The sequence below is a fragment of the Hyperolius riggenbachi genome, chromosome 3, assembly GCF_040937935.1.
Source record: "Hyperolius riggenbachi isolate aHypRig1 chromosome 3, aHypRig1.pri, whole genome shotgun sequence".
In the NCBI taxonomy this organism is placed as follows: Eukaryota; Metazoa; Chordata; class Amphibia; order Anura; family Hyperoliidae; genus Hyperolius; species Hyperolius riggenbachi.
The window spans coordinates 200,746,604-200,772,473 of record NC_090648.1 but is presented as its reverse complement, the minus strand read 5'-3'; the positions used below and the strand labels follow the sequence as shown (position 1 = coordinate 200,772,473).

The 25,870-nt window shown below is 43.3% G+C and overlaps 1 protein-coding gene across 3 annotated transcripts in view; it reads left to right on the top strand.

Annotated features, from left to right (window-relative positions):
• Nucleotides 1–25,052, top strand: part of LOC137563286 (threonine--tRNA ligase 2, cytoplasmic) — a 63,371-nt gene extending 38,319 nt beyond the window's left edge. For all 3 annotated transcript variants that reach the window (XM_068275547.1, XM_068275548.1, XM_068275549.1), the window contains 11 exons: nt 633–779; nt 7,540–7,638; nt 9,994–10,160; nt 11,454–11,616; nt 14,678–14,815; nt 14,902–14,979; nt 15,059–15,159; nt 20,173–20,277; nt 21,744–21,816; nt 23,406–23,520; nt 24,791–25,052. In XM_068275547.1, coding sequence (XP_068131648.1) covers nt 633–779; nt 7,540–7,638; nt 9,994–10,160; nt 11,454–11,616; nt 14,678–14,815; nt 14,902–14,979; nt 15,059–15,159; nt 20,173–20,277; nt 21,744–21,816; nt 23,406–23,520; nt 24,791–24,939 — 1,335 coding nt within the window. In that variant the 3' untranslated portion in view covers nt 24,940–25,052. The remainder of the gene's footprint in view (nt 1–632; nt 780–7,539; nt 7,639–9,993; nt 10,161–11,453; nt 11,617–14,677; nt 14,816–14,901; nt 14,980–15,058; nt 15,160–20,172; nt 20,278–21,743; nt 21,817–23,405; nt 23,521–24,790) is intronic.
• The last annotated feature ends 818 nt before the right edge of the window (nt 25,053–25,870 follow it).

Genomic DNA, 25,870 nt, shown 5'->3' with positions numbered 1-25,870 from the left:
TCGCACACACGCCCGCCGCACACACACACGCCCGTCCGCCCACCCAGCCAGCCCGCCCCCTGGCCTGTCCTGCGTCCTGTCCCAATGGCTGTCAGTGCTGGACATGCGCAGTAGCGCAAAAGTATTGACACAGGGACATGGGACGCAGGGACACAGGGAAATTCTATAACGAGATGAGCGAAGCTGTAAACTATTAACAGTGACTTTTACTCCTCTGGGAACTTTCTGCTGCGGCTACTTCACAACCTACGAATCTGTGAGAGAACTGTATTTAACCTTTTGTGGCACAGTTTAAACTTTATTTTAAGTTTAAAATGAAATACATATGGCAGCTTTCATATCTCTCTCGGTTGCTTTAATACTTTTAATTATTTTGAATATTGTGGAGTAAATGAAAATCACTAAAAATGACCTGTCGAGAAAGCATGAATAAAGATCTAAATCTGCAAATAACTTTTGAATGAACAGCAAGAGCTGTATTTGAAACTGGTCTGTTTACATCAAAACCAAATACATATTCCATTATGACATCTGTCTCCATTTCCTGTGTGTTATTCACAGACCCTTTGCTATGTTTATAAAGTGCCTTTAATGATAAGATGATTACTGAAACAATTTGCTTCATATTACAGAACTCTTCTACTTACTGGGAAGGCAAGGCTGACATGGAAACTCTACAGAGGATCTATGGAATATCATTTCCTGATAATAAACTGATGAAGCAATGGGAGCAATTCCAGGAAGAGGCTAAGAATAGAGATCACAGAAAGATTGGAAAGGTTTGTAATAATTGGGCAAATTAGGTGGGGCTCGCTTCCACCTGCGTGCTTGGCAACGCATGATGATTCAATCCGAAGGTTGCCATTTACCATGGAATGTGAATTGCCACCTGTGTTGCCCATGGCACATACATGGAAACAAGGCCTAAAGGTTTTTTTTATAAGATAGTTAATGTAACTGGTTCTACATCCAACAGCATAGAGAATACAAAGAACACAAAGTGAATAGGAACCCATTAGTTGATCAGTTTGCTCTTTCTTCATTTGGTACATATAAATACTTGCTAATGTTATAGTACAAAGATGCCCTTATTGAAGGGAGTCTGAAGGGAAAATCAAACAAACAAAAAAAACAGATACTCACCTAAGGAGAGGGAAGGCTCTGGGTCCTATAGAGCCTTCCCATTCTCCTCCCGGTGTCCATGTTCCCCCGCAGGCTCCCCCGTTAGCAGTCTACAACCCATGAGTCCTAGACTGCTCTCTTCTGTGTTGGGTGGGGTTCGGGAGTCTTCGGAAGCACTCGGGCTTCCGAAGACGGGCCACTTCCTACTGTGCATGCGCAATTGCCCTCTCTCGCGCCCTTGTGCGTGCGCAGTACAGAGACGCCCATCTTCAGGAGCCAGAGTGCTTCCGAACACTTTTGAAGTCTCCTGCAGTGAGATATGACCGTGAGAAGACCGGGAATGCACTATAGGATCCAGAGCCTTTCCTCTCCTTAGGTGAGTATCTGCTTATTTGTTCCCCCTTCAGATTTGCTTTAAATGTGCTGCATTTCTATAAAATAATGCACTGTACTGTTTGAAAGAAACTGCTTCTATAAAACATAGTATGACTAATTAGGAGGTGTTCACAGCCATGGCTGGGATATTTATGAAAATGTTCACTTCAGAAATCCCACAAAATAAGCAATGAAGCAGTTCTGAGTTTAGCAGTAATGTATTTTCATACTGGTGTGACTCAAACAGACGCAAAGCTGTAAATAAGTTATCAGTACCTACTTTAAAAATCTTACTGCATTCCCTGCTTGAGTACCCAATATTATTCTTAAGTGGGCAAGATGTACGGTACATGTTCTTTAATAATATTTTTTTGCGCTACATTTGTGCTGCAAAAATTTAGCTTTGTGCTGCTTTCATTTTGAAGATACCGGTAAAAGCAATTATTATTCCCCCAGACAATACATCACCCAGACAGACCTCTAATACTCCCAACCTGCTAAGCAGAGAATAGAGGACAGACCTCTGATAACCACACCATGCTAAGCAGAGAATAGAGAACAGACCTGATACCCACACTGTGCTGAGCAGAGAATAGGGGACAGACCTCTGATACCCCCACTGTGCTGATTTGCAACAGAGGAAAAGATAATCCGGGAGCAGCTTCACCTTTCAAGTATAAAACTTCCAAATACTTTAATGTAATTCTTCCAATAAAAATTGACAACAGATGAAGGACATCAACAGCAATACTTATCGACAGGAGGTAGTGTAGGTGGTGCGGAGGCTGGTCGACGATCATTTCGCCCCTCAATGAGGGCTTTCTCGAGACCATATAACCCCCTTGCTCTGACACCGCTTGTATATACCAAAGAACCGCCCCTCAATTCACCACTATCCAATGGCAGCAACCCCCATGACTAGGCTCACCTGTATTCTATACACCTGATTCGCCGCCCGTCACGTATACACAACTTCCTCCGCGTCAGTGAGTGCCAGGAAATGGACCATCACCCTTCCTGGAACGCATGCACACTTCCGCTTCCACGTACGGAGCGCATTGGCGCTCCGCCCATTGGCACGTTCTCCTCGGCGCATACTCAGCTATGGACGTAACTTAATTCCGTAACGTACGTTCCTTTCCGTGTCCCCTAGGCGGAATTGCTGCCATCCTGTGGCGAAATATGGTATTATTTTGAAATTTCCTGTTGCATCCAACTTCAGTGTACATAAGTGCCATCTAGTGGTCTTTTTTCATACTTATACCATGAATAAACCTTTTTTATGGTGATTGTTATTATAGGGGTCTGTAATAAACCTATCGCCCCTTCAAAAAATACAAGCAGGTGCCAGTTAGAAGCACACTAAACATCAATTACGATAACAATTATCAGTTAAAAACAAAAGAAAAGGAACAGTCATCATAATAATTTCATCCATAATTTTCAGGAATTATAGACCGGTAAGACCTCAGGGAGGACAGAGCTAGAGAACAACTCCAACCACCGGTCACACATTATCATCAGTCGCTATAGAAACTAAATCACATAAACATTACAGCTATACATAAACTGGGCCTCAAAGACTGATATCAGGCAGGATGGGATCAAAACCCAACCTTATCCGAGATCACAATATCATTGGTCCCATTCTACCATAAACATCATAATCACATCAACTCCTGATAATTCCTACTAATCCATACCTATCGACACTCACTGTGGTACCTAGGGATAGAACAGTCCATCCCCATTGGAACCATATGGTCATAGTGTCTTATTGATTTATCAAAGACAGATTGATCAAAGAAAAATTCCCATGTCTATCCTATCATTGAAACCTGATGGACCCTCTGTGCCCAATCTTATGATCCATTTGCTTTCTAATTGTAATAGTTTTTCATCTCCATTACAACCCCCTCTTCCTGTTTGAATAAATGTATCAATGCCAAAGAAGCTCAGGCATTCCTGGGGTCCCCTCCATGTCGGTCTCTCACATGCTCAATCAATCTCCTAGCTCCCCTCCCATTTTCAATAGATCTAAAGTGTTCTGAGAATCTTTCCCCCATTGGTCTGGTAGTTTTCCCTATATACATTAGTCCACAGGGACAACTCACTGCATATACTACCATTTCTGTCCGACAGTTAAAAAAATGTTGGATCTTATATGTACTATTCAAAAATGAGAACCATTTCCCCTGTTTTAAATATTTACAATACATGCAATTAAATTAAGAAGTTGAAGGAGGCAATTATTGAGAAATCAAGTGAGTCACACCTGGAAGAATGCCTGAAAAAGTTTGAAAAACAACTGGTCAACACACAGGACCAGATAAAGAAAGAAAAGAATGACAAATTCCTACGGCAGGTTTTTTCCGGAGGGGTTTGGGGTGCTGCTCGGGTCCGCCAGTTACATAGACGACATTCTGATAGTGTGGGCGGGTAAACAGAATGAATTCCAGGATTGGATTGAAATTCTTAATCAGAATGATATTAATTTGCATTTGACCTCCAACTGGGGAGGCCTTGAACTGGAGTTCCTGGATCTGAAGCTAAGAGTGTTGGACAACAAGATCACTACAAGTACTTACAGAAAAATCACAGCATCCAGTATGGTTCTACATGGTGAGAGTTATCATCCAGTAAAACTAAAAAACAGTTTGCCATATAGCCAGATGGTACGTATGAAACGTAACAATACAGACGAAGCATTAGGAAGACAGCAGATGTTGGAAGTTAAAAAAAGATTTGAGGCCCGTGGATACGAGGATGAGGTCCTATGTTCGGCTCTGGCTAGAGCAGAAAAGGTGGATAGGGAAAGTCTTCTTAAAAAGAAAGAGAAAGCTAGAAAAGACTGGTTTTTTCATGCATTTTTCACACTCCCCCCTAGGAGAACATATTGCAGGAGCTATTAGACGGAATTGGGAACTCCTGAAATCGGATCCACTGCTTAGGGATAAGTGCTCTCACCCCCCATGCATCTCGTTCAAAAGATGCAAAAACCTTAGAGACTGTTTAGTGAAGAGTGAATATAAAACTAAACAAACTAGGACATGGTTGAATCGTTCAAGGATATTGGGAAATTTCAAATGTAGTAGATGCATGTATTGTAAATATTTAAAACAGGGGAAATGGTTCTCATTTTTGAATAGTACATATAAGATCCAACATTTTTTTAACTGTCGGACAGAAATGGTAGTATATGCAGTGAGTTGTCCCTGTGGACTAATGTATATAGGGAAAACTACCAGACCAATGGGGGAAAGATTCTCAGAACACTTTAGATCTATTGAAAATGGGAGGGGAGCTAGGAGATTGATTGAGCATGTGAGAGACCGACATGGAGGGGACCCCAGGAATGCCTGAGCTTCTTTGGCATTGATACATTTATTCAAACAGGAAGAGGGGGTTGTAATGGAGATGAAAAACTATTACAATTAGAAAGCAAATGGATCATAAGATTGGGCACAGAGGGTCCATCAGGTTTCAATGATAGGATAGACATGGGAATTTTTCTTTGATCAATCTGTCTTTGATAAATCAATAAGACACTATGACCATATGGTTCCAATGGGGATGGACTGTTCTATCCCTAGGTACCACAGTGAGTGTCGATAGGTATGGATTAGTAGGAATTATCAGGAGTTGATGTGATTATGATGTTTATGGTAGAATGGGACCAATGATATTGTGATCTCGGATAAGGTTGGGTTTTGATCCCATCCTGCCTGATATCAGTCTTTGAGGCCCAGTTTATGTATAGCTGTAATGTTTATGTGATTTAGTTTCTATAGCGACTGATGATAATGTGTGACCGGTGGTTGGAGTTGTTCTCTAGCTCTGTCCTCCCTGAGGTCTTACCGGTCTATAATTCCTGAAAATTATGGATGAAATTATTATGATGACTGTTCCTTTTCTTTTGTTTTTAACTGATAATTGTTAATTGATGTTTAGTGTGCTTCTAACTGGCACCTGCTTGTATTTTTTGAAGGGCCGATAGGTTTATTACAGACCCCTATAATAACAATCACCATAAAAAAGGTTTATTCATGGTATAAGTATGAAAAAAGACCACTAGATGGCACTTATGTACACTGAAGTTGGATGCAACAGAAAATTTCAAAATAATACCATATTTCGCCACAGGATGGCAGCAATTCCGCCTAGGGGACACGGAAAGGAACGTACGTTACGGAATTAAGTTACGTCCATAGCTGAGTATGTGCCGAGGAGAACGTGCCAATGGGCGGAGCGCCAATGCGCTCCGTACGTGGAAGCGGAAGTGTGCATGCGTTCCAGGAAGGGTGATGGTCCATTTCCTGGCACTCACTAACGCGGAGGAAGTTGTGTATACGTGACGGGCGGCGAATCAGGTGTATAGAATACAGGTGAGCCTAGTCATGGGGGTTGCTGCCATTGGATAGTGGTGAATTGAGGGGCGGGTCCTTTGGTATATACAAGCGGTGTCAGAGCAAGGGGGTTATGCGGTCTCGAGAAAGCCCTCATTGAGGGGCGAAACGATCGTCGACCAGCCTCCGCACCACCTACACTACCTCCTGTCGATAAGTATTGCTGTTGATGTCCTTTATCTGTTGTAAATTTTTATTGGAAGAATTACATTAAAGTATTTGGAAGTTTTATACTTGAAAGGTGAAGCTGCTCCCGGATTATCTTTTCCTCTGTTGCAAATTATGATATAAACTTATTTCTATCCGGATGTTGCACCACTGTGTTGATACAGGTTGGAAAGGTTTAAGGCATCGGTGTGCACTCGCTCTATCGTCTTTTCATTGTTTGATTGAACACCCACTGTGCTGAGCAGAGAATAGGGGACAGACTCCTTATACCCCCACTCGGCTGAGCAGAGAATAGGGGACAGACATCTGATACCCCCACTGTGCTGAGCAGAGAATAGGGGGAAGACCTCTGATACCCCCACTCGGCTGAGCAGAGAATAAGGGGCAGACCTCTGATACACCCACTTGGCTGAGCAGAGAATAGGGGGCAGACCTCTAATACAGTTACTGGGCTGAGCATAGACTAGGGGACATACCTCTGATACCCCCACTGTGCTGAGCAGAGAATAGGGGGAAGACCTCTGATACCCCCACTGTGCTGAGCAGAGAATAGGTGACAGACCTCTGATACCCCCACTGTGCTGAGCAGTGAATAGGGGACAGACCTCTGATACCCCCACTGTGTTGAGCAGAGAATAGGGGGAAGACCTCTGATACCCCCACTGGGCTGAGCAGAGAATAGGGGACAGACCTCTGATACCCCCACTGTGCTGAGAAGAGAATAGGGGGCAGGGCAGACCTCTGATACCCCCACTGGACTGAGCAGAGAATATGGGACAGACCTCTGATACCCCCACTAGGATGAGAAGAGAATAGGGGGCAGACCTCTGATACCCCCACTGTGCTGAGAATAGAATAGGGGGCAGACCTCTGATACCCCCACTGTGCTGAGAATAGAATAGGGGGCAGACCTCTGATACCCCCACTGTGCTGAGAATAAAATAGGGAGCAGACCTCTGATACCCCCATTGGGCTGAGAATAGAATAGGGGGCAGACCTCTGATACCCCCACTGTGCTGAGAATAGAATAGGGGGCAGACCTCTGATACCCCCACTGTGCTGAGAATAAAATAGGGAGCAGACCTCTGATACCCCCATTGGGCTGAGAATAGAATAGGGGGCAGACCTCTGATACCCCCACTGTGCTGAGAATAGAATAGGGGGCAGACCTCTGATACCCCCACTGTGCTGAGAATAAAATAGGGAGCAGACCTCTGATACCCCCATTGGGCTGAGAATAGAATAGGGGGCAGACCTCTGATACCCCCACTGTGCTGAGAATAGAATAGGGGGCAGACCTCTGATACCCCCACTGGACTGAGAAGAGAATAGGGGACTGACCTCTGATGCCCCCACGCTGTACTTTTGCCATAACTTGTAGTATGTGTCTAACAGAGAAAGTGCTAAATATTCTGCGTACTTGCGTTTGCATTGGTAATTTATTCCCCATTGGTTGTCTATATTCCAGGACCAGGAACTGTTCTTCTTCCATGACTTAAGCCCAGGGAGCTGTTTTTTCCTACCTCGAGGCGCACACATATATAACACTCTTATTGAATTCATCAGGGTAAGTAAAGCACAGTCGTGGCAGTTTTATCTTTCAGAGTAGTTTAATAGCCTTAATATGTTATTTGTAAAGCGAATTTCCAAGCACATATAAAAGCCACCCTTTAGTTCATTTATAAAGAAAGATGGAGGTGATTATTTTATAATGGCACTGTACACTGCACTTTGTCAAGCACATACTGTGCCATGCACAAATGGATAGCACACTTAATGGGCTTGATTCACTAACCGGCGCTAAGCCGGTTAGTGTGCCCTAAGACTTAGTGTGCACAAACCATGGCGTTAGGTGGTTTGCGCCCACACATTGGATACAGCCCCGCACACATCGCGGGTAATAGTGCGCGGTGCGACGATAACATCGCACCCGCTGCCCCTTAGAAAACGGCGCATTGGGTGGCTGTTAAGCAGCGCTGTGATGCGCCTCTTCGGGGGCACCCGATGCGCCGTTATTGTTGCACAAGGTTCGACGTTTAAGGGGCACCGCGCACTAATACAGACGCACCCGCGCTGAACGTGCAGTGAGCGGGGCTGCGCGCAAAGCTAGCTAGCAGCAAAAAACGGCTTTTCACACAGGCGTTAACACTTAGCGCCGGTTAGTGAATCAAGCCCTTAATGTTGATGTGAACCAGGGCCGGCGCTACCATTAAGGCAAAGGAGGCAGCTGCCCCAGGGCCCCAGAGCTTGTAGGGGCCTCCAGTGGCTACAAGAGGAAAAAAATTTTTCAAATCGGCCTTATAGTTTTTGAGAAAATCGATTTTAAAGTTTCAAAGGAAAAAAAAAAATGTAAAAACCTGCCGACTTTAATGGTTAATAGCAAATCCACCTTAAATGCTAGAAACCCTAAATTTGCAGGATATGTTAAGGAGATCATTAGGAATAATAGGAAAAAACAATTTTTCAAAAAGACCTTATAGTTTTTGAGAAAATCGATTTTAACGTTTAGAAGGAAAAAAGTATAGTTTTAAATGTGGTAAATGTCACTTTTAGTAGCAAACCTAACGGTAGTGTAATTTTACATGCATCAAACGAAAGCGCAATAAATTTCCTGACGGGGTTTCCAGGGGGTCTATACGCAGCCGCAGCGCTTTGGCCAGGGATCGCTATACAGCCGCAATATGGCTGTATGAAGATCCCTGGCATTTTTTCCTATTTTCACAATTTTTTTTTATGTTTAGAGTGTGGGAATTTTTTTTTTTTTTAAATTATGTGGGGTCCCCCCTCCTGAAACTTTTTAACCCCTTGTCCCCCATGCAGGCTGGGATAGCCAGAATTTGGAGCTCTGACCGATTGGGACTTCACACCCTGACTATACCAGCTGCAAAAAGGGTCCCCTAATGCTGATTTTTGTTCCGGGGTATATGTTGGGGGGGCCCCCCCAGGTTTATTTTGCCCTGGGGCCCCATTGTTGCTTAAACCGGCCCTGATGTGAACTATTTTGAATTTTGGTGCCATGTACTCGTAATGTACATCAAAGGTTTTCTACAATTTTTTTAAACATCCCCTTTGCATTTTGTGATTATTGTTTACATCATGCGATGGAAAATTTCCCCTGACGTGAGCAAGAGAATCCCCAACAAGTATGAAAAAGTAACTGTATTAAAATAAGATGCATTGCTACTTGGTACGGCTTTTACTCAGTGGTTATACAAGATCCTGGTTAGAAAATTAATAATGCTGTGTTAAAGTGTATTTATCTTATAATGTGTAAAATCTTTTGTAAATGTAATGTAAAGCTCTATCTCTCCCCCCCCCCCCCCCCCCCTCCTGCACAGATTATCAGGGGTCCGCAGCCCTAACTCACTCACCGCCTGTAAATCATTAGAATTCTGAAACGTTGCCCTTCTCCATCAGCAAGCCAACCACTGGCAATGTTATCCAAAGTGATACCAAGCTCTATGGCCAAAGAGGTGGTGAGTTTCAGACCTCTATTGATTTATGGGCGACAGGTGAGTTTACTGTAGCTTACACTGCCGATCTGTGCAGGTGGAGATAAGCTTCGTATTACAGGTTTTGCACATTATAAAAGAATGGAAGAATTTTGATTTAAGAGAAAAATTAAGTTTATCTCTATTCTTTTGTGTTTAAAATGCAAATTGTGAGGAACCTCTTGTGGCTAAAATTGGGAACGTGCTGGCCTTTTATAAATAATGAGAATAATTAGCTTCAAATATGCCTCTTTTTATCTTTTGTCTTTGCAGTGTTTTTAATACATCTTGACCTATTTACAGGGAAAATTTTCCACTGTCAAAATTAAAAAAAATTTACTTGCTAAGTTAAGAAATGTATCAAATGTTTATAGTTACATCTTTATGAAAACAACCATGTGTTATCTGTTAATGATACAATATTGTTATAGGAAGAATATCAGAACAGGAACTTTAAAGAAGTGGCAACTCCAAACCTGTACAATAGCAAACTGTGGGAAATGTCTGGCCACTGGCAGCATTACAGCGAGAACATGTTCTCCTTTGAGGTTGAGAAGGAAACTTTTGCTCTTAAACCGATGAACTGCCCAGGACATTGGTGAGTTGAACTTCCACTTTTCATCTCAAACTACTCAGAGCAACTGAAGAAGGCATTCAGAGACCCTAAGTCCTGAATCTCTCAGGCTTGTCGGCTTTTCTACATCAACTCTACTGGTGTAGGTAGTTGTTATAAGGCTTAAACATTTCAATTTAAACATTTCTAACATTTCAAAGTATCATCAACTTTTTATAAGGTAAGTAGCACATACCTCCCTCCAACAGATTGTCCACTGACTTCTGGCCTGCATGATGATTCCTTTCCAGAGCCTTCAGAGTAGCTTTATCCATTCACTTGTTACTGGATGGGTCAAGGGAGGTGGGGTTTCAGGCACGTTTCAGGTGAAACTAGAGGTTCATTTTGTCTGACCTGCTCCACTCAGAAGCAGTAGTTAGGGTCACAAAGCATAGTACAGTACAGCAGTTTTGGACCACAATTACTAAGCCTTATGGGAAATGTTAGATCTATTAGGCTGCTAGATCTCAGTTGTGCCATACTATACTTTGTGCTATTCCTTCTTTGAGAAATCTACACTTTCAAGACCCTAGGCTGCATACAAAATTGGTATTTTATGTTATAATCAGTGGCTGGATAGTGCACTAGTTAAGGGCTCTGCCTCTGACATAGAAGACCTGGATTCAAATTCTGGCTCTTCCCTTTCAGTAATCCAGCATCTATTCAGTAAGGAGTTCTTTGGGCAAGACTCCCTAACACTGCTACCGCTACTGAGTGCGCTCTAGTGGCTGCCTCGCAAGTGCTTTGAGTCCGACAGGAGAAAAGTGCTATCAAAATATAGGAATTATTATTATAAATAATAATAATGTCACAGTTCAGATGTTTTATGCAGATTAAAGCTGTACTTTAACCTTGGATTGAACTTCATCCCAATCAGTAGCTGATACGCCTTTTCCCACAAGAGATCTTTGCATTTTCTCAAATAGATAATTATCTGCATCTGTATGTCTGATATTGTGGTGAAAGCCCGCCCACAGTGTGATGTCAGCAGTTCTTTCTGTGAAACGCATTGCATTGTGAGAACTAACAGCTGTTTCCAACTGCCAATGTTCCCAACTGCAGAATGTTTGTTTACTTAGAGTTCTATGGACAGATATCACCTGACAGGACTAAAGATGGTGCCACCTGTTTTACATTTCTGAATGTAAATCAGGGTGAGGAAAGATTTTACAACTGGGAAACTCTAAATAAAAAATGTATAAATTAATATTGTACAAAAACAAGCACTTTTATTTATTACGTTTCCTTCACTACAGTTCCTCTTTAACTCTCTTCCAGTCTGATGTTTGGCCATCGTCCTCGCTCATGGAGAGAGTTACCACTGCGGTTTGCAGATTTTGGTGTCCTGCACCGTAATGAATTGTCTGGAGCATTAAGTGGACTGACTAGAGTTCGACGTTTCCAGCAAGATGATGCACATATTTTCTGCACAATGGAACAGGTAAAGGGAACATTTAATACAGGCATTGTGCTAGAGTAAGATAAGTTTACAGGACTACCAGCAACTGGTATTCAGGGTCTGTTCTAGACTTTTTGCTGCCTGAGGCAAACTTGTGAGGATGCGCTCCCCACCCCCATTTGGAATGATCGCACAGCACCCGACAATTTACTCTGCTTCATTTAATGTTCTCATATGACATGCTGCAGCTCAACACAATTACACAGGCTGTGCTGTGAGTTTGTGACAAACACACTGCTCACCCTCAGCCACTCCATTACTCCTCAGGAGGGTACACACAGTACAAATCTCTGCACCTGATGCAAATGTTTCACCTTGTTTTATGAGAGAACGGGTCCTACTGGTATTGTTTAAATGGAACTAAATATGGCAGCCTCCATGTACCTCTCTATTCAGGTTCCCGTTGAGAAATGTGATGATTTTACTCCCATGCCTCGTAATAAAGAATTACCGTAGGTCAGATATAAAGTGGTTCTCAAAGTCCTCGACATTCTGTCTTTCAAACATAAAAAAAAGCATTGTTTCTTAGTAAAGATATGAAAAACGACCTAACATAATGAAAGTGCTTTTGCTTGGAGAAACTGCAGTGATGACCAAGAGGTCTCTACTAAGACCTGTTACAGGGTGCAGTCCACAGCCAAGTCTTATATGGGTGTGCTAATTAACCACACAGGGCTTTGGAAAATCACTTCACCTAACATGCACTCTAACTGTAGATGGAGCATGTGTTTGTGTATAATAGTGGAAAGAAGTAGCAGGAAAATCAGTCTCATCTTATAGACCGTCGAAGGGAAAACAGATCTGTACATTCAGTTTTACTGTCATTAGACATGTAGTTCCATTAAAGAGAAACTAGAGTGAGAGGAATACAGAGGCTGCCACCTACATTCCTAGTAACCAGTGCCTGTTGCCTGACATCTGTGCTGATAGTCTGCCGTTAATACCGCAGTGACATATAGTAGAATGTAATACATTATTCAGGATACTCAATTTTATGGTAATGATATGTTTCAGCATCAGAAATATTTCCTAGATCTATATATTGCTGTATACTGCTATGTTATTCCACCTTCCCAGCAATGTTTAGCCTAGCTTATTTAGTTATGCAGCCTTTAGGCTAGTTACACACCAAGACGTTGCGTTAGGTAGTACGTTAAGGTCGCGTAATGTGCACCTAACGCAAGGCCTGGTGCTCTTCTATGTGGACGTCAGAGTAAGCCGCGTTGTGCAGCTCACTCTGGCGTCCGTGATGCCGTGATGCGTACTCTTGGACGCATGCGGCATCACGTGGTCCCGCCGGCCAATCGCCGCACAGAGCGGCCGCACCAGGAAGTAAACACTGCACATCACAACGTGCAGTGAATATTAATTAACCATGTGCCTGGCCGCTCTCCGCTCCTCCCCAACATGACTGCGCATGTGCAGACAGTCTAACGCGGCTTAAGCCGCTGTAACGCCGTAGCATGCTGCACTTTCAGCAGAACGTGCAGCGTTACATGTAACGCAACGTGGGCTGTGTGAACAGCCCACTTGTGTTACATTGCTGTGCGTTGGGGAGCGTTACAGGCTGCACTAACGTGCGCCTTAGTGTGTAAGCAGCCTTAAAGCAGTAGGATTAGCCATACTATGCCAGGGGAAAAAAACACATATATATATATAAGTAGATAAATACTTGATCTACTTACATAACACATGTATTGTACTGTCCATGTTTTGATTTTCAGTGAATTGTACATAGTAAATGAAGAGAATTCTGTTCCTGGTGGGAACCTTGTATTTTGCCCACAGTTTAGGCTAAATCCTGATGTCATTTCTGCCCTTTACTTTTTTCTCTTCTCCTCCAATCGCTGAGTCACCTCAGCCTTGCTTGTAAACACAAGTGAGCAGGGGATCGTGTTTCAGATAAGCAGCTAGGCAGGGAAATAAATGCAAGAGGAGGAATATATTATAGATAAAAAGAACCTCCAGCATGCAACTGTTTGGCACTGACTACTAAAGGGCCAGTGCTCCTTAAATATGTGATAACTCCAAATCATAACAGCAGAAAAAGTTTTGAATGCAGGATTAGCATCTTTATCACTTAATACACTCAGACCAATTGCTGTTGAAATTTGATTTTTATAGTGACAATCCTGCTTTAAATCCCATTGCGCTCTGGGAGACCAGGTGTTATTTCTGCTCACTTCAGAATACACTACAAATAAACATGCTGCTGTGATGCACCTGCCAGCAGTAAAGAAGACTGTAAATCAGGGTTAGGAAACGTTTTACAATAGGCAAAAATTAACTAAAACATTTATAAAAGAATATTGTAAAATATAAGCAATTTTAACCATTAAGTTACATTCAGTAAAGTTCCTCTGTAAAGTAAACCTGTAACGATTTTAAAAAGAAAAATCAGCTACTTTACTATTGAGAGGGAAGGCTGTTTGTCCTGAAGGGCCTCCCCGTTCCTCTCACGGTCCCCGTGCTCTAGCGCAGTCACCCCCTCCCCAATTTGGCTTTGGAAGCACTTGTGTCCCTGATTTCTTCCAAAGACGGGTGGCTCCATACTGCGAACCTGTGAGTGCACAGGAGTGCGCTCACGCATGCACAGTATGGAGCAGCCCATCTTCAGAAGCACTCAGAGACACAAGTGCCTCCAAGGGCTCTCCGAGGGTGACAGAGCTGTTTTCAACCAGTTGGTCGAAAACAACTAACAGGGGTGACAGCGCTGGAAGGACTGTGAGAGGAAACTGAAGGCTTTTTAAGACCCAGAATTTCCTTTCCATAGGTAAGTATCTTATTTTTTCTCACTACACTTTTTTACTTTACGTCACTGGCCCAGAATACGCATTCAGATCAGATGCTTTGACTCTGGTCTGACTCCACTGGCTGCATGCTTGTTGCATGTGGGTGACTGAAACAACTAAAGCCAAAAGCTCAGCATTACAGACGGGTAGCTAGGATTAAAGATGACAGCCTCTATATTCCTCTCACTTCTGGTTCCCTTTAATATTGACACTGGATTCTTTCTGATTATTTCTGTATTCTTACTCCCTAGATAGAGGAGGAGATGAAGGGCTGTCTGCAATTCCTTCATGCCGTATATGCAGTATTTGGCTTCACCTTCCAACTCTACCTTTCAACAAGACCTGAAAACTACCTCGGAGAAATAGAGATCTGGAATCAAGCTGAAAAGGTCTGTATTGTTACTGTCCTCTTTTTCAACTCTCCTAATCTGATAGGGTTTTGCCCATAAAGTAAAAACTGGTGTTCTACTTCCAGCAACTGGAGAACAGTCTGAATGAGTTTGGACAGCCGTGGAAGCTAAACCCCGGGGATGGGGCTTTTTATGGTCCCAAGGTAAATATTTAGCAAATATATTTGATTCCCTTTTTTTCAAGCAGAGCATTTGCCACATAATATATCTGCTATATTTCAGATTGACATCAATATCAGGGATGCCATAGGCAGATACCACCAGTGTGCAACCATACAGTTAGATTTTCAGCTTCCACTCAGGTTTGACCTGACATATGTAAGGTAGGTGGTTTATACCTGTACCATAAACATTGCCAGTAGGGAGAATTTAAAGTGTCAGTATACATTACTTAGGTGTTTTGATAATTTCAATGTTTACGTATGCACACATTAAGGAGTATATTTAAACTAAATGTTTCCATAAGAATGAGACAAGGGATTCTTATCCAGGTCCCCCATGAATCAAAATTTACATGGAATGTTTTTGAAAGTGAATTAGATCAGTGATGCTTGCCAAGCAGTGTACCATGTAGAATGAGGCCGCATAACTGACCAACTTAGCAACCACCATATCCTGCATGAATATGACCTCTCTCAGCCTATGTATATTTTGCTCTACTTTTTCCACATCTGGTTAGTCTCAGTACCATGACAATGTGTGTATAGACCAGGCATGGGCAAACTTAGCCCTCCAGCTGTTACGGAACTACAAGTCCCACAATGCATTTGCCTTTATGAGTCATGACTGTGGCTGTCAGACTCCTGCAATGTGCAATTGTGGGACTTGTAGTTCCTTAACAGCTGGAGGGCCAAGTTTGCCCATGCCTGGTATAGACTGTTCTTCCTGAGGCAGCTGAGGAAGGTTGGAATACCACGGGAGCTAATGGCTAGCTTCTACACGGCCACCATTGAGTCTGTCCTTTGCTCCTCCATTATTGTCTGGTACCCGGGGGCAAATGCAAAAGACAAGCATAAACTTCAGAGGGTAATCAGCGCCGCTGAGAAGAACATCGGGTCACCTCTGCCTTCCCTGGACTTCCTCCACACATCTAGAATGAGGTCCAGGGCAAACAGGATTACCGACAACCCGTCCCACCCTGGCAGTCGCTTCTTCGACCCCCTGCCCTCAGGCCGCCGCTACAGGACCATCCCTACAAAAACCACCAGGCACAGGAACACCTTCTTCCCCCAGGCAGTCCTCCTACTCAACGAATGAGAGCATGCCTGCATGCTTGTAGTCCCCACTGCTCCACATGTCACACATATCACGTTTTTCTTGCACAGTGGGGTCGTTATCTGCACCATGTTTTTGTTGTTGTTATTATTGTTGTTTGTTACATTGTCGCTGTTATACTGTGGTATTGCTATGTAGCTACTATCTGCACTACGTTGATGCTGTTAACCACTTAACCCTCCTGGCGGCCTATTTTTTGTAATTTTTTTTTTAAATCATGTAGCGAGCCTAGGGCTCGCTACATGATAGCCGCTGTGCAGCAGCATCCCCCTAGCCTCTTCGATCGCCTCCGGCGATGGGCGATCAGGAAATCCCGTTCAAAGAACGGGATTTCCTGAAGGGCTTCCCCCGTCGCCATGGCGACGGGGCGGGATGACGTCACCGACGTCATCGGGAGTCCTAATCCACCCCTTAGCGCTGCCTGGCGCTGATAGGCCAGGCTGCGCAAGGGGTCTAGGGGGGGGGGGGGCGGCGCGGCGACGCGGATAGCGGCGAATCGGCGCGGGGCGGCGGCGATCGGTGTGCTCACGCAGCTAGCAAAGTGCAGCAAAAAAAAATTTACAAATCGGCCCAGCAGGGCCTGAGAAAATCTCCTCCAGCCGTATAACCCTTTCATTGATCGGACCCCCCCTCCCCCCCCCCCCCCCCCGGAGAAAAGCCGACAGCGTCTCTTCAGATGCTGCAACTTTTCTGAGTTAAAAAAGTTCCTGGTCTTCTTTCTTCTTCGATCTCGCTCCCAGGACTTTTTGACTGTGGCCATCTTGTGGCCAAATAGTAAAACTACACCCCAAACCACATTTTATTAAATAAATACATTTTTAAACATTTAAAATCATCTGTTTACCTCCCACATCAATAAAAATAAAATTTTTAATAAAATAAAACATTGCAATAATTAAAAAAAAAACAAGTAATTACCTAAGGGTCTGAACTTTTTAAATATGCATGTCAAAGGAGTATATCAATATAATGTATTAAATTATGGGGTTTTAAATAGTGATGGACGCAAATTGAAAAAATGCACCTTTATTTCCAAATAAAATATTGGCGCCATACATTGTGATAGGGACATAATTTAAATAGTGTAATAAGCAGGACAAATTGGCAAATCAAGTACATGGGTTTTAATTATGGTAGCGTGTATTAATTTCAAACTATAATAGCCAAAAGCTGAGAAATAATATTTTTTTTTCCATTTCTTTCTGAATATTCCTGTTAAAATGGATTTAGAATAAATTAATTCTAAGCAAAATGTATCACCTACAGAAAGCCTAATTGGTGGCGGAAAAAACAAGCTATAGATCAATTCATTGTGATGAGTAGTGATAAAGTTATTGGCAAATGAATGGGAGGTGAAAGTTGTTCAGATGCAAAAAAAATCTTAACCCTGTGGGCTTAAAGAGACTCTGTAACATTCAAAAGATCCCCTGGGGGGTACTCACCTCGGGTGGGGGAAGCCTCCGGATCCTAATGAGGCTTCCCACGCCGTCCTCTGTCCCACGGGGGTCTCTCCGCAGCCCTCCGAACAGCCGGCGACTGTGCCGACTGTCATTTCAATATTTACCTTTGCTGGCTCCAGCGGGGGCGCTGTGGCGGCTTTCCATTCCGAACTACACGGAAATACCCGATCTCATTCGGGTCTGCTCTACTGCGCAGGCGCAGGAAACTTGCGCCTGCGCAGTAGAGCGGACCCGACGGCGATCGGGTATTTCCGTGTAGTTCGGAGCCGACAGCCGTCAGAGCGCCTGCGCAGGAGCCAGGAAGGTAAATATTGACGTCACCGCTGCCCGGACTCCACGGAGGGCTGCAGCGAGACCCCTGACGGATGGAGGACGGCGTGGGAAGCCTCATTAGGATCCGGAGGCTTCCCCCACCCGAGGTGAGTACCCCCCAGGGGATCTTTTTATGTTACAGTTCCTCTTTAAGTGGTTAACCATGTCTGCCATGTCTCCACAAATAATTCCGGGTGCAGCACCTGTTGCACTTGGTGAATAAAGCTGATTCTGATTCTGTATAGCCAGGATTGTCCTTGCTGTTAAAGAGGATCTGTAACATGAAAAGATCCCCTGGGGGGTACTCACCTCGGGTGGGGGAAGCCTCCGGATCCTAATGAGGCTTCCCACGCCGCCCTTCATCCGTCAGGGGTCTCGCTGCAGCCCTCCGTGGAGTCCGTGCAGCGGTGACGTCAATATTTACCTTCCTGGCTCCTGCGCAGGCGCTCTGACGGCTGTCGGCTCCGAACTACACGGAAATACCCGATCGCCATCGGATCTGCTCTACTGCGCAGGCGCAAGTTTCCGGCGCCTGCGCAGTAGAGCGGACCCGAATGAGATCTGGTATTTCCGTGTAGTTCGGAACGGAAAGCCGCCACAGCGCCCCCGCTGGAGCCAGCAAAGGTAGATATTGAACTGACAGTCGGCACAGTCGCCGGCTGTTCGGAGGGCTGCGGCGAGACCCCCGTGGGACAGAGGACGGCGTGGGAAGCCTCTTTAGGATCCGGAGGCTTCCCCCACCCGAGGTGAGTACCCCCCAGGGGATCTTTTTAATGTTACAGAGTCTCTTTAAGGGAATCCTGAAGTGGCATTTGGCAGTACATTTTTGTGGTATCAACAGGTAAGCGGACCAGTTGGCAACCATATTGGATATAGACATTGAGAAAACTGGTGATAGGCCCTAAAATAGTCTAGAACTTAGCAGACCCACATTGAGAACCGTTTGTAAGAAATCAATATTGTTGAAAATATTGCAAGAAGCGGATATTAATAAATACGGTAATACTGAATCTATTTCCTTTAAGTGCTAGGTGGTCATTTGACTAATGCACACCAAGTACAGTATAATATATTATATTTTAACATTATATATTATATTGTATGCAAGATTGTAAATCATTGATGAAGTACAGCAAACAATATGGCAAAAAGGAAGATGAAGGCACTGAGCTTGCAAAAGATATACCTTTAATCCACAGTGGGAAGACACATCAGGGTATACAGTGGGGGTGAGGGAGGCCTGACAGCTGTTTCGCTTTAAGACAAAGCTTCCTCAGAGGCCGAAGAAAAGAACCGGTATATTACAGTGCTTTGTTCTGAGGTGCACGTGCATGCTATGAATACAGAATCCGGTGAAGCGGACCTATGCCTTTCTGTTAACATCTAGTGCCAGTCCTTTTTTCCTCACTGTTGTGCAACGTACAGCAAACAACATTTAACAATATAAGATATGGACACAGGAATTCATTCATTTTACCTTAGTGCAGCTTTCCAAAACCCTCTGAAGTAAATACCACAGACCGCCTTCCATGGTTACCTTACTCAGCCAATTTCTTACACATTCATCTAGATCAGGCATGGGCAAACCTGGCCCTCCAGCTGTTAAAGTGAACCTTAAGTCAAAAATAAAAAATGAGTTTTACTCACCTGGGGCTTCCCTCAGCCCCCTGCAGCTGATCTGTGCCCACGTAGAGTCGCTCTGATGCTCCTGGACCCGCCGGCGGCTATCTCCGGTTTCGCCGGCACTGGCCGTCAGGCTGGGAACGCGAGTGATTCTTCGCGTTCCCAGCTACAATAGCACCCCCTATACTGCTATAGCGGCAAGGAAGGCCGCAATAGCAGTATAGGGGGTGCTATTGTGGCTGTGAACGCGAAGAATCACTCGCGTTCCCAGCCTGACAGCGAAACCGGAGGTAGCCGCCGGCGGGCCCAGGAGCATCAGGGCAACTCTACGTGGGCACCGATCAGCTGCAGGGGGCTGAGGGAAGGCCCAGGTGAGTAAAACTCATTTTTTATTTTTGACTTAAGTTTTACTTTAAGGAACTACAAGTCCCACAATGCATTGCAGGAATCTGACAGCCACAGTCATGACTCATAAAGGCAAATGCATTGTGGGACTTGTAGTTCCGTAACAGCTGGAGGGCCGAGTTTGCCCATGCCTGATCTAGATCTAAGTGAACCTCTCCTAAAGCGTAAAATACAGATTAAAATGTCAACTGCCTATTTCTGTTCTCTCTTTCTATGTGACCTGTATGTTTCTTTCTATGTGATCTGTACATTTCCATGCAGCAAAGATGGTGATGATAAGAAAAGGCCGGTTATCATTCATCGTGCTATTTTAGGATCCGTGGAGAGGATGATCGCAATTCTCTGTGAAAACTATGGAGGGAAATGGTACGTTTGTTCCCCCCCCCCCCCCCAAGAAATGTTTTTAAAGTGAGCCTGAAATGAAAGTAAACTTATACATTTATTGTATGTGTAATACTAATGAGAAATAGAACATTAGGAACATTGAACATAGTCTCATATTTTCTTTATTTTCAGGTTTGCTTTAAAACGTACTGTACAGGAAAACAGAAATAGGCTTCAGACATTGCATGAAATGTATGAAAGGTTTAGCATTGAGCGCACACACTTGGCCCTGTAAAAGTTGATAACCACTACAAAAATCCAGTAAACTCTCTTGAGCCGGCTCACACCTGCGCTGTAGCAAGGAGCTGCTGCTCTGGCTCGGTGGAAAAAGCCAAGCCCGTTCAGCCACGTGCTGCTGTGCATGCCGTCTATGCCTGTGCAGTGTGGTCGAGCTCCGACCACAAGCCTTTTTTGTTTAGCGTCGGGGGTCCCAGCGCTGGAACGGGGGGGGGGGGGGGGGGGAGCCTCGAGATAGCATAAGTATGTATGATGGCTCTCCCTGCTGCCCCGAAAATCCCCGGCGGCATTAAATACTGCCGCAACTCTAAAGGTACATGTAATTCATGATCCAGCCATCGCCAGGGCCCCGAATTAACCTTACGCCCCCCACGCAGCATTACATTGCTGCTCTGGTGTGCCTAGTTTTGGAGCTTGGTGCTGAGTGCTGTGCACCGGAACAACTTGCTTCATCTGGATTATCCAGAGGCTTCCCTCTACTGAGGTAAGTATCCTTTTTTTCCTTCAGGTTTCCTTTAAAGAGACTCTAACATACAAAAAGTGCTCCTGGGAGGTACTTACCTTGGAAGGGGGAAGCCTCTGGATCCATTTGAGTCTTCCCCATCCTCCTCTGCCCCACAGTGGCAGCGCTGGACACCCCCCCCCCCACCCCCCCCCAAAAAAAAAAAATATTTACCTTCCCCGCCTCCAGCACAGTCGCAGTAGTGGCTTATTATTTAAAAACTGAGCCTTGGGTTGTAGTTCACACAGACCTAGTTAGATGAAACCAAACCAGCACAAATGCTTAATAAGTGCTGGTCCAACATAGCTGGAAGGTTTTACTTGTTAGAAGGTACACTAGATTAGATCCCTATCATATGAGCATGTTTTATGATATGGGAGGAAACCTGAGTGCCCATGGGAAATCCACCCGTGGGAAGATCATATGCAAACTCCATATTGTGTCATAGCTGAAGTTTGAACTTGAGACCCAGACTACAAGGTGACAGTGCTATGCGCTTGGGGTATGTAATGACAACTCTGCACCTGGAGGAAAGCCACATAAACATAATAAGGACATAAAGATTTCATGCAGATCATGGCTTAGACAGAAATCTGTTATTGTATAAACTTATTTAATTTATAAAAAGTAGAATTTAGATTTGATCTTGGATATGGCAAATGTTCTCAATGTATAAATGTATTATCATGTATTGTTCTTCTTCAATTAGGCCTTTTTGGATATCCCCTCGTCAAGTCATGTTAGTCCCTGTGGGACCAAGCTGTGAGGACTATGCCCAACAGGTACAGCCGCTGACTACCAGAAAAACAACATATATTCATCTGAGAAGTGTTGTGAAATGCATTATGTGCTGCCATGAAACTATCCATGTATAAAAAAGAAGAAATGAAAAGATCTGACTTAAATGCACCAGAGCAAAGTGTCATGTGAGCAGTAATTACCAAACAATAAGCAAATTGAATTATAGTAGCATTGGTCATAAACATCCAGACCTCCTGTCTGCTATTTCTTTCAAGCTTTGCAGTGGAAAAGAGGTTCAGTTGGGGTTGTGTGCACCTACAGACATCCCTGTATGTTAGTTTCTTTGTGATGACAGACTGGCACCATTCGTTTAGCTCCAGGGTCATCAGCACACCTTGCATTGGTGGCAGTAGACTACAATCACTCTTATGACTTGCCTTGGCCACAATCTTCGACTAATATTGTCATGCCCTAGTTGTCCCTGTCCAACATAATTCCCCCTTTAACATAAGCACACTACTCCGACTCCAAATCTTAACAAACTTGCTCTAACGAAACCCTCGAAAATATCCCCCTTTCTACTGCAATATCTATTCTTACTCCATATCCAAGCAATCCTCCCCCCGAAATCCAACTCAGAAATCTGTAGTGTTAAGAGTCCCCAAAGTTTGCACCAAAACCACTTAGCTGCAGAATGAACAAGACTATAATTGGCCAATCACTGGTGTCATTGTGGCACTTGCTGCTTCCCTGCCAGCATAGTTTCAGTGTGACTATATGCAGGGCCCCTTTAAAATAAATGGAGCTTCACCAGATTTGTAGTCAGCTCATGCAACTTTGATATTAATTTATACTGCTACAGTATATACAAACTACGGCTAGACATTGTAGGTAGTAATGGAAATTGTAATGTGTGATCCCTGCATTGGTTGAATGGCAGAGGGGGCTGGGTTTGGAACAGGTAGAGCTTCATGTTGAAAAAACTCAAATTATGTATTCTGTTATTTTTATTAATCAATTTTTTAGTATCATTATCTTTATGGTGGTGTACAAAGGAAGATATAGGCATGAGTGCATAATACAGAGGTTATAATAATCCAGACATTTTGCATAGCGCTTTTCTCCTGTGGGACTCAAAGCGCTCAAAAGCTGCAGCCACTGGGAGTGCTCAAAAGGCCACCCTGCAGTGTTATGGAGTCTTGCCTTGAACTCCTTACTGAATAGGTACTGACCCTAGCCAGAATTTGAACCCTGGTCTCACATGTCAAAGGAAGTGCCCTTAACCAGTACACTATCCAGCCAGGTTATACATTTGAGAATAATTAATACAGACAAATATCTCACAAAACATATAGATTCCTATCCCTATGAGCTTACAGTCTAGGGAGGAAGGAGGATAGTTCAAGCATGAGCCAGTATAGGAGCTTATTAAAATGCTTGCAAGGAAAATAAACCAATACAACAATGTGTGTATAATCCCAAAATCTAATGTCAGTATGATAAATTGTGGGGGTGCAGTCTATATGTATCATAGTATGATGTGGTATGTCAGGGTATGCTGTAGTCAGGAAACATGGTTATTGACTTTTTCTAATTCCAAATTTCTGTATTTTTTTTAATCATCACCCAGATGTGTAAAGACTTTTTTAATGCTGGTTTTATGGCTGACGTGGATTTAGATCACAGCTGCACATTGAATAAGAAGATCCGAAATGCTCAGCTGGCTCAATATAATTTCATCTTAGGTAAATTTGTCATTTGTTGTTTTTCATAATAAGTCATTTGTTGTTTTTCACAAAGATATGTTTCTATTATAATAGCTTTGATTTTCAACTGTCTAGTTAATACAAGTCAGGAAAGATGAGCATTTAGTATAAGCCATTCCAGTTCATGTAATAATCCCCCGTATAAATAATTATTTTGTGTTACATAAAGTGCTATTTACCAGACAATTAGCGGCTCCCTGTCACATCAAGAGATCTGTTTATATGCAGGGAAAATTGAAGTCTTTTTTTTTTTTTTTTTTTACAATTTCACCTCCTTCACCTTATGAAACAATGAAGCGATTGCTTTCTTTGCCTTTCTTTGTACTGTAATTATACTTACAAAATCAGTTCCTTATGTATTTCACTTGTTTGTCAGTGAAATCCTTTTTTTTGTATACACTTACTCTAGCTATGTAACTTTGCATTTATACAACTCTTTACCATGCACTATCTGTTCTATACAGTGTATGCAAACTATTTTGCAGAAAACCTGTAGTGATCAAGAGAATAAAAAACAAACCGCTGTTTAACATATACAAAGCCCCACAGTTATACTTGTTGCTGCCACTGCAGTTATAACTTCAGACCCTGCCCAAGACAATTTTACCCCCCTCCCCAGTCTAATACTTAGCAGAATCATCAACCTCCTTTTCCCTACTGAAGCCCTGCTGCACCTACCATATTTCAGGAGAACACCCGAGTCCAGCTGCATGATGTTGTAATCTCCCACCTTGACTATTGCAACATCCTCCTCTACTGAGGAGCATATGAATACTAGTACTTGCAGGAATACAGTAGTGTGAGGCAGGGTTTATATAAGTAAAATCTTATTTAGTATTCTTTACACTCATCTTCAGAAATCAAGCCCACCATATTAGGGCCTAACATAAAAAAAAAAAACAGGTATTGCTTAAAGGGATACAGAGCAGAAGAGCCGACTGGCACGACTGAGCAGGATTACTGGGACCAATACCACACAAACGGAGGCACTCTGGAGAGCTGGAGGAGGCCTCGGGGGAGTATAAAATCTTTTTACTTGAACATCTCAGGTTCAGGCTTCCTTTTTTTTCAGTGTTATTTTATTGAATTTGCAACCCGAAACAAATGAGCAACCGTGCATTTCAATGGTTTCGGGGGGGGGGTTTATCGTGTAGACAAATAGATTAAAATCTGGAATGGTGAGGTAGGGCTTTAAATATATTGCTTTTGTAGCTTTGTTTCACTAACTAATTAATGCGTTACATTGTAGTGGTTGGTGAGAAAGAAAAGGCTAACAAGGCAGTCAATGTGCGAACAAGAGATAACAAGGTGCATGGAGAGGTATCAATAGCCCTGGCTATAGAAAAACTCACTAAGTTAAAGACTTCACACAGTAAGAATGCAGAAGAGGAATTCTGAAGAGAGGACGACAAGGGAATACAACACATTTTAAGGAATAAAAAACTGCTGCTATCGATATTGTGAAATCTAGATTGCCAATAAAAAGAAAACTTTTGGTAATTTAAATTGGACTTATTGTATGTTTTCCTTTATGTTCAAAATATAACAAAAACATATTTCAGTTCTCATTTTCTTCAAGTACAGTTGTTTGCTTTCCATTCTCCTTCATCATTATTACCGGTATCTTTATTGTTAGAACGCTATTCTTGTAACTGAACATTCCCTACATAGCAGTGCTGGAGATAGAAAGAGCTGGTGGAAATTCATAGATGAAAGTAAAGCTAAATTGGTGCTCCATAGGGCTGATCAATAAAATGCAAATAATCCCATGTTGATGCATGATTATGCAAATGTATGCATGTTAAAAAACCACCAATCAAAGCACGGGAAGGCTAAATTCAATTCGTCCATTTTCAAGCTACATTAATTTGCATACAAAATGTGTATGAGGGCTGGAACCCACAAGAGCGTTTTTTTGAGCATTTTGGCAGCGCTGCGATACGCTAGCGTTTTGCCAAAACGCTCAGCTAATGTTAATGGATGGGGCAACTTCCACAGGAGCGTTTGCGTTTCCCAGAAACGCAAACGCAGGACCTGCAGCATTTTGGGAGCGTTAGCGCTTCAATGTAAAGTATTGAAACGCTAGCAGAAACGCTCAGCAAAACCTAAACTGAGCGGTTTTGCTAGCGTTTTGCGGTTCAGCACACTGTAACAAAATTAAAAATAATTCACAGGACCAATCAGGATAAAAACGCAAAACGCTACACAACCGCTGAGGAAAAAAATACACTGTTGCAAAACGCGACCGAAAGCGCGCATGAATCCGCTTGCAAACCGCTCAGACAAAACGCTAGCGGTTGCGTTTGCGGATTTCAGTGGGTTCCAGGCC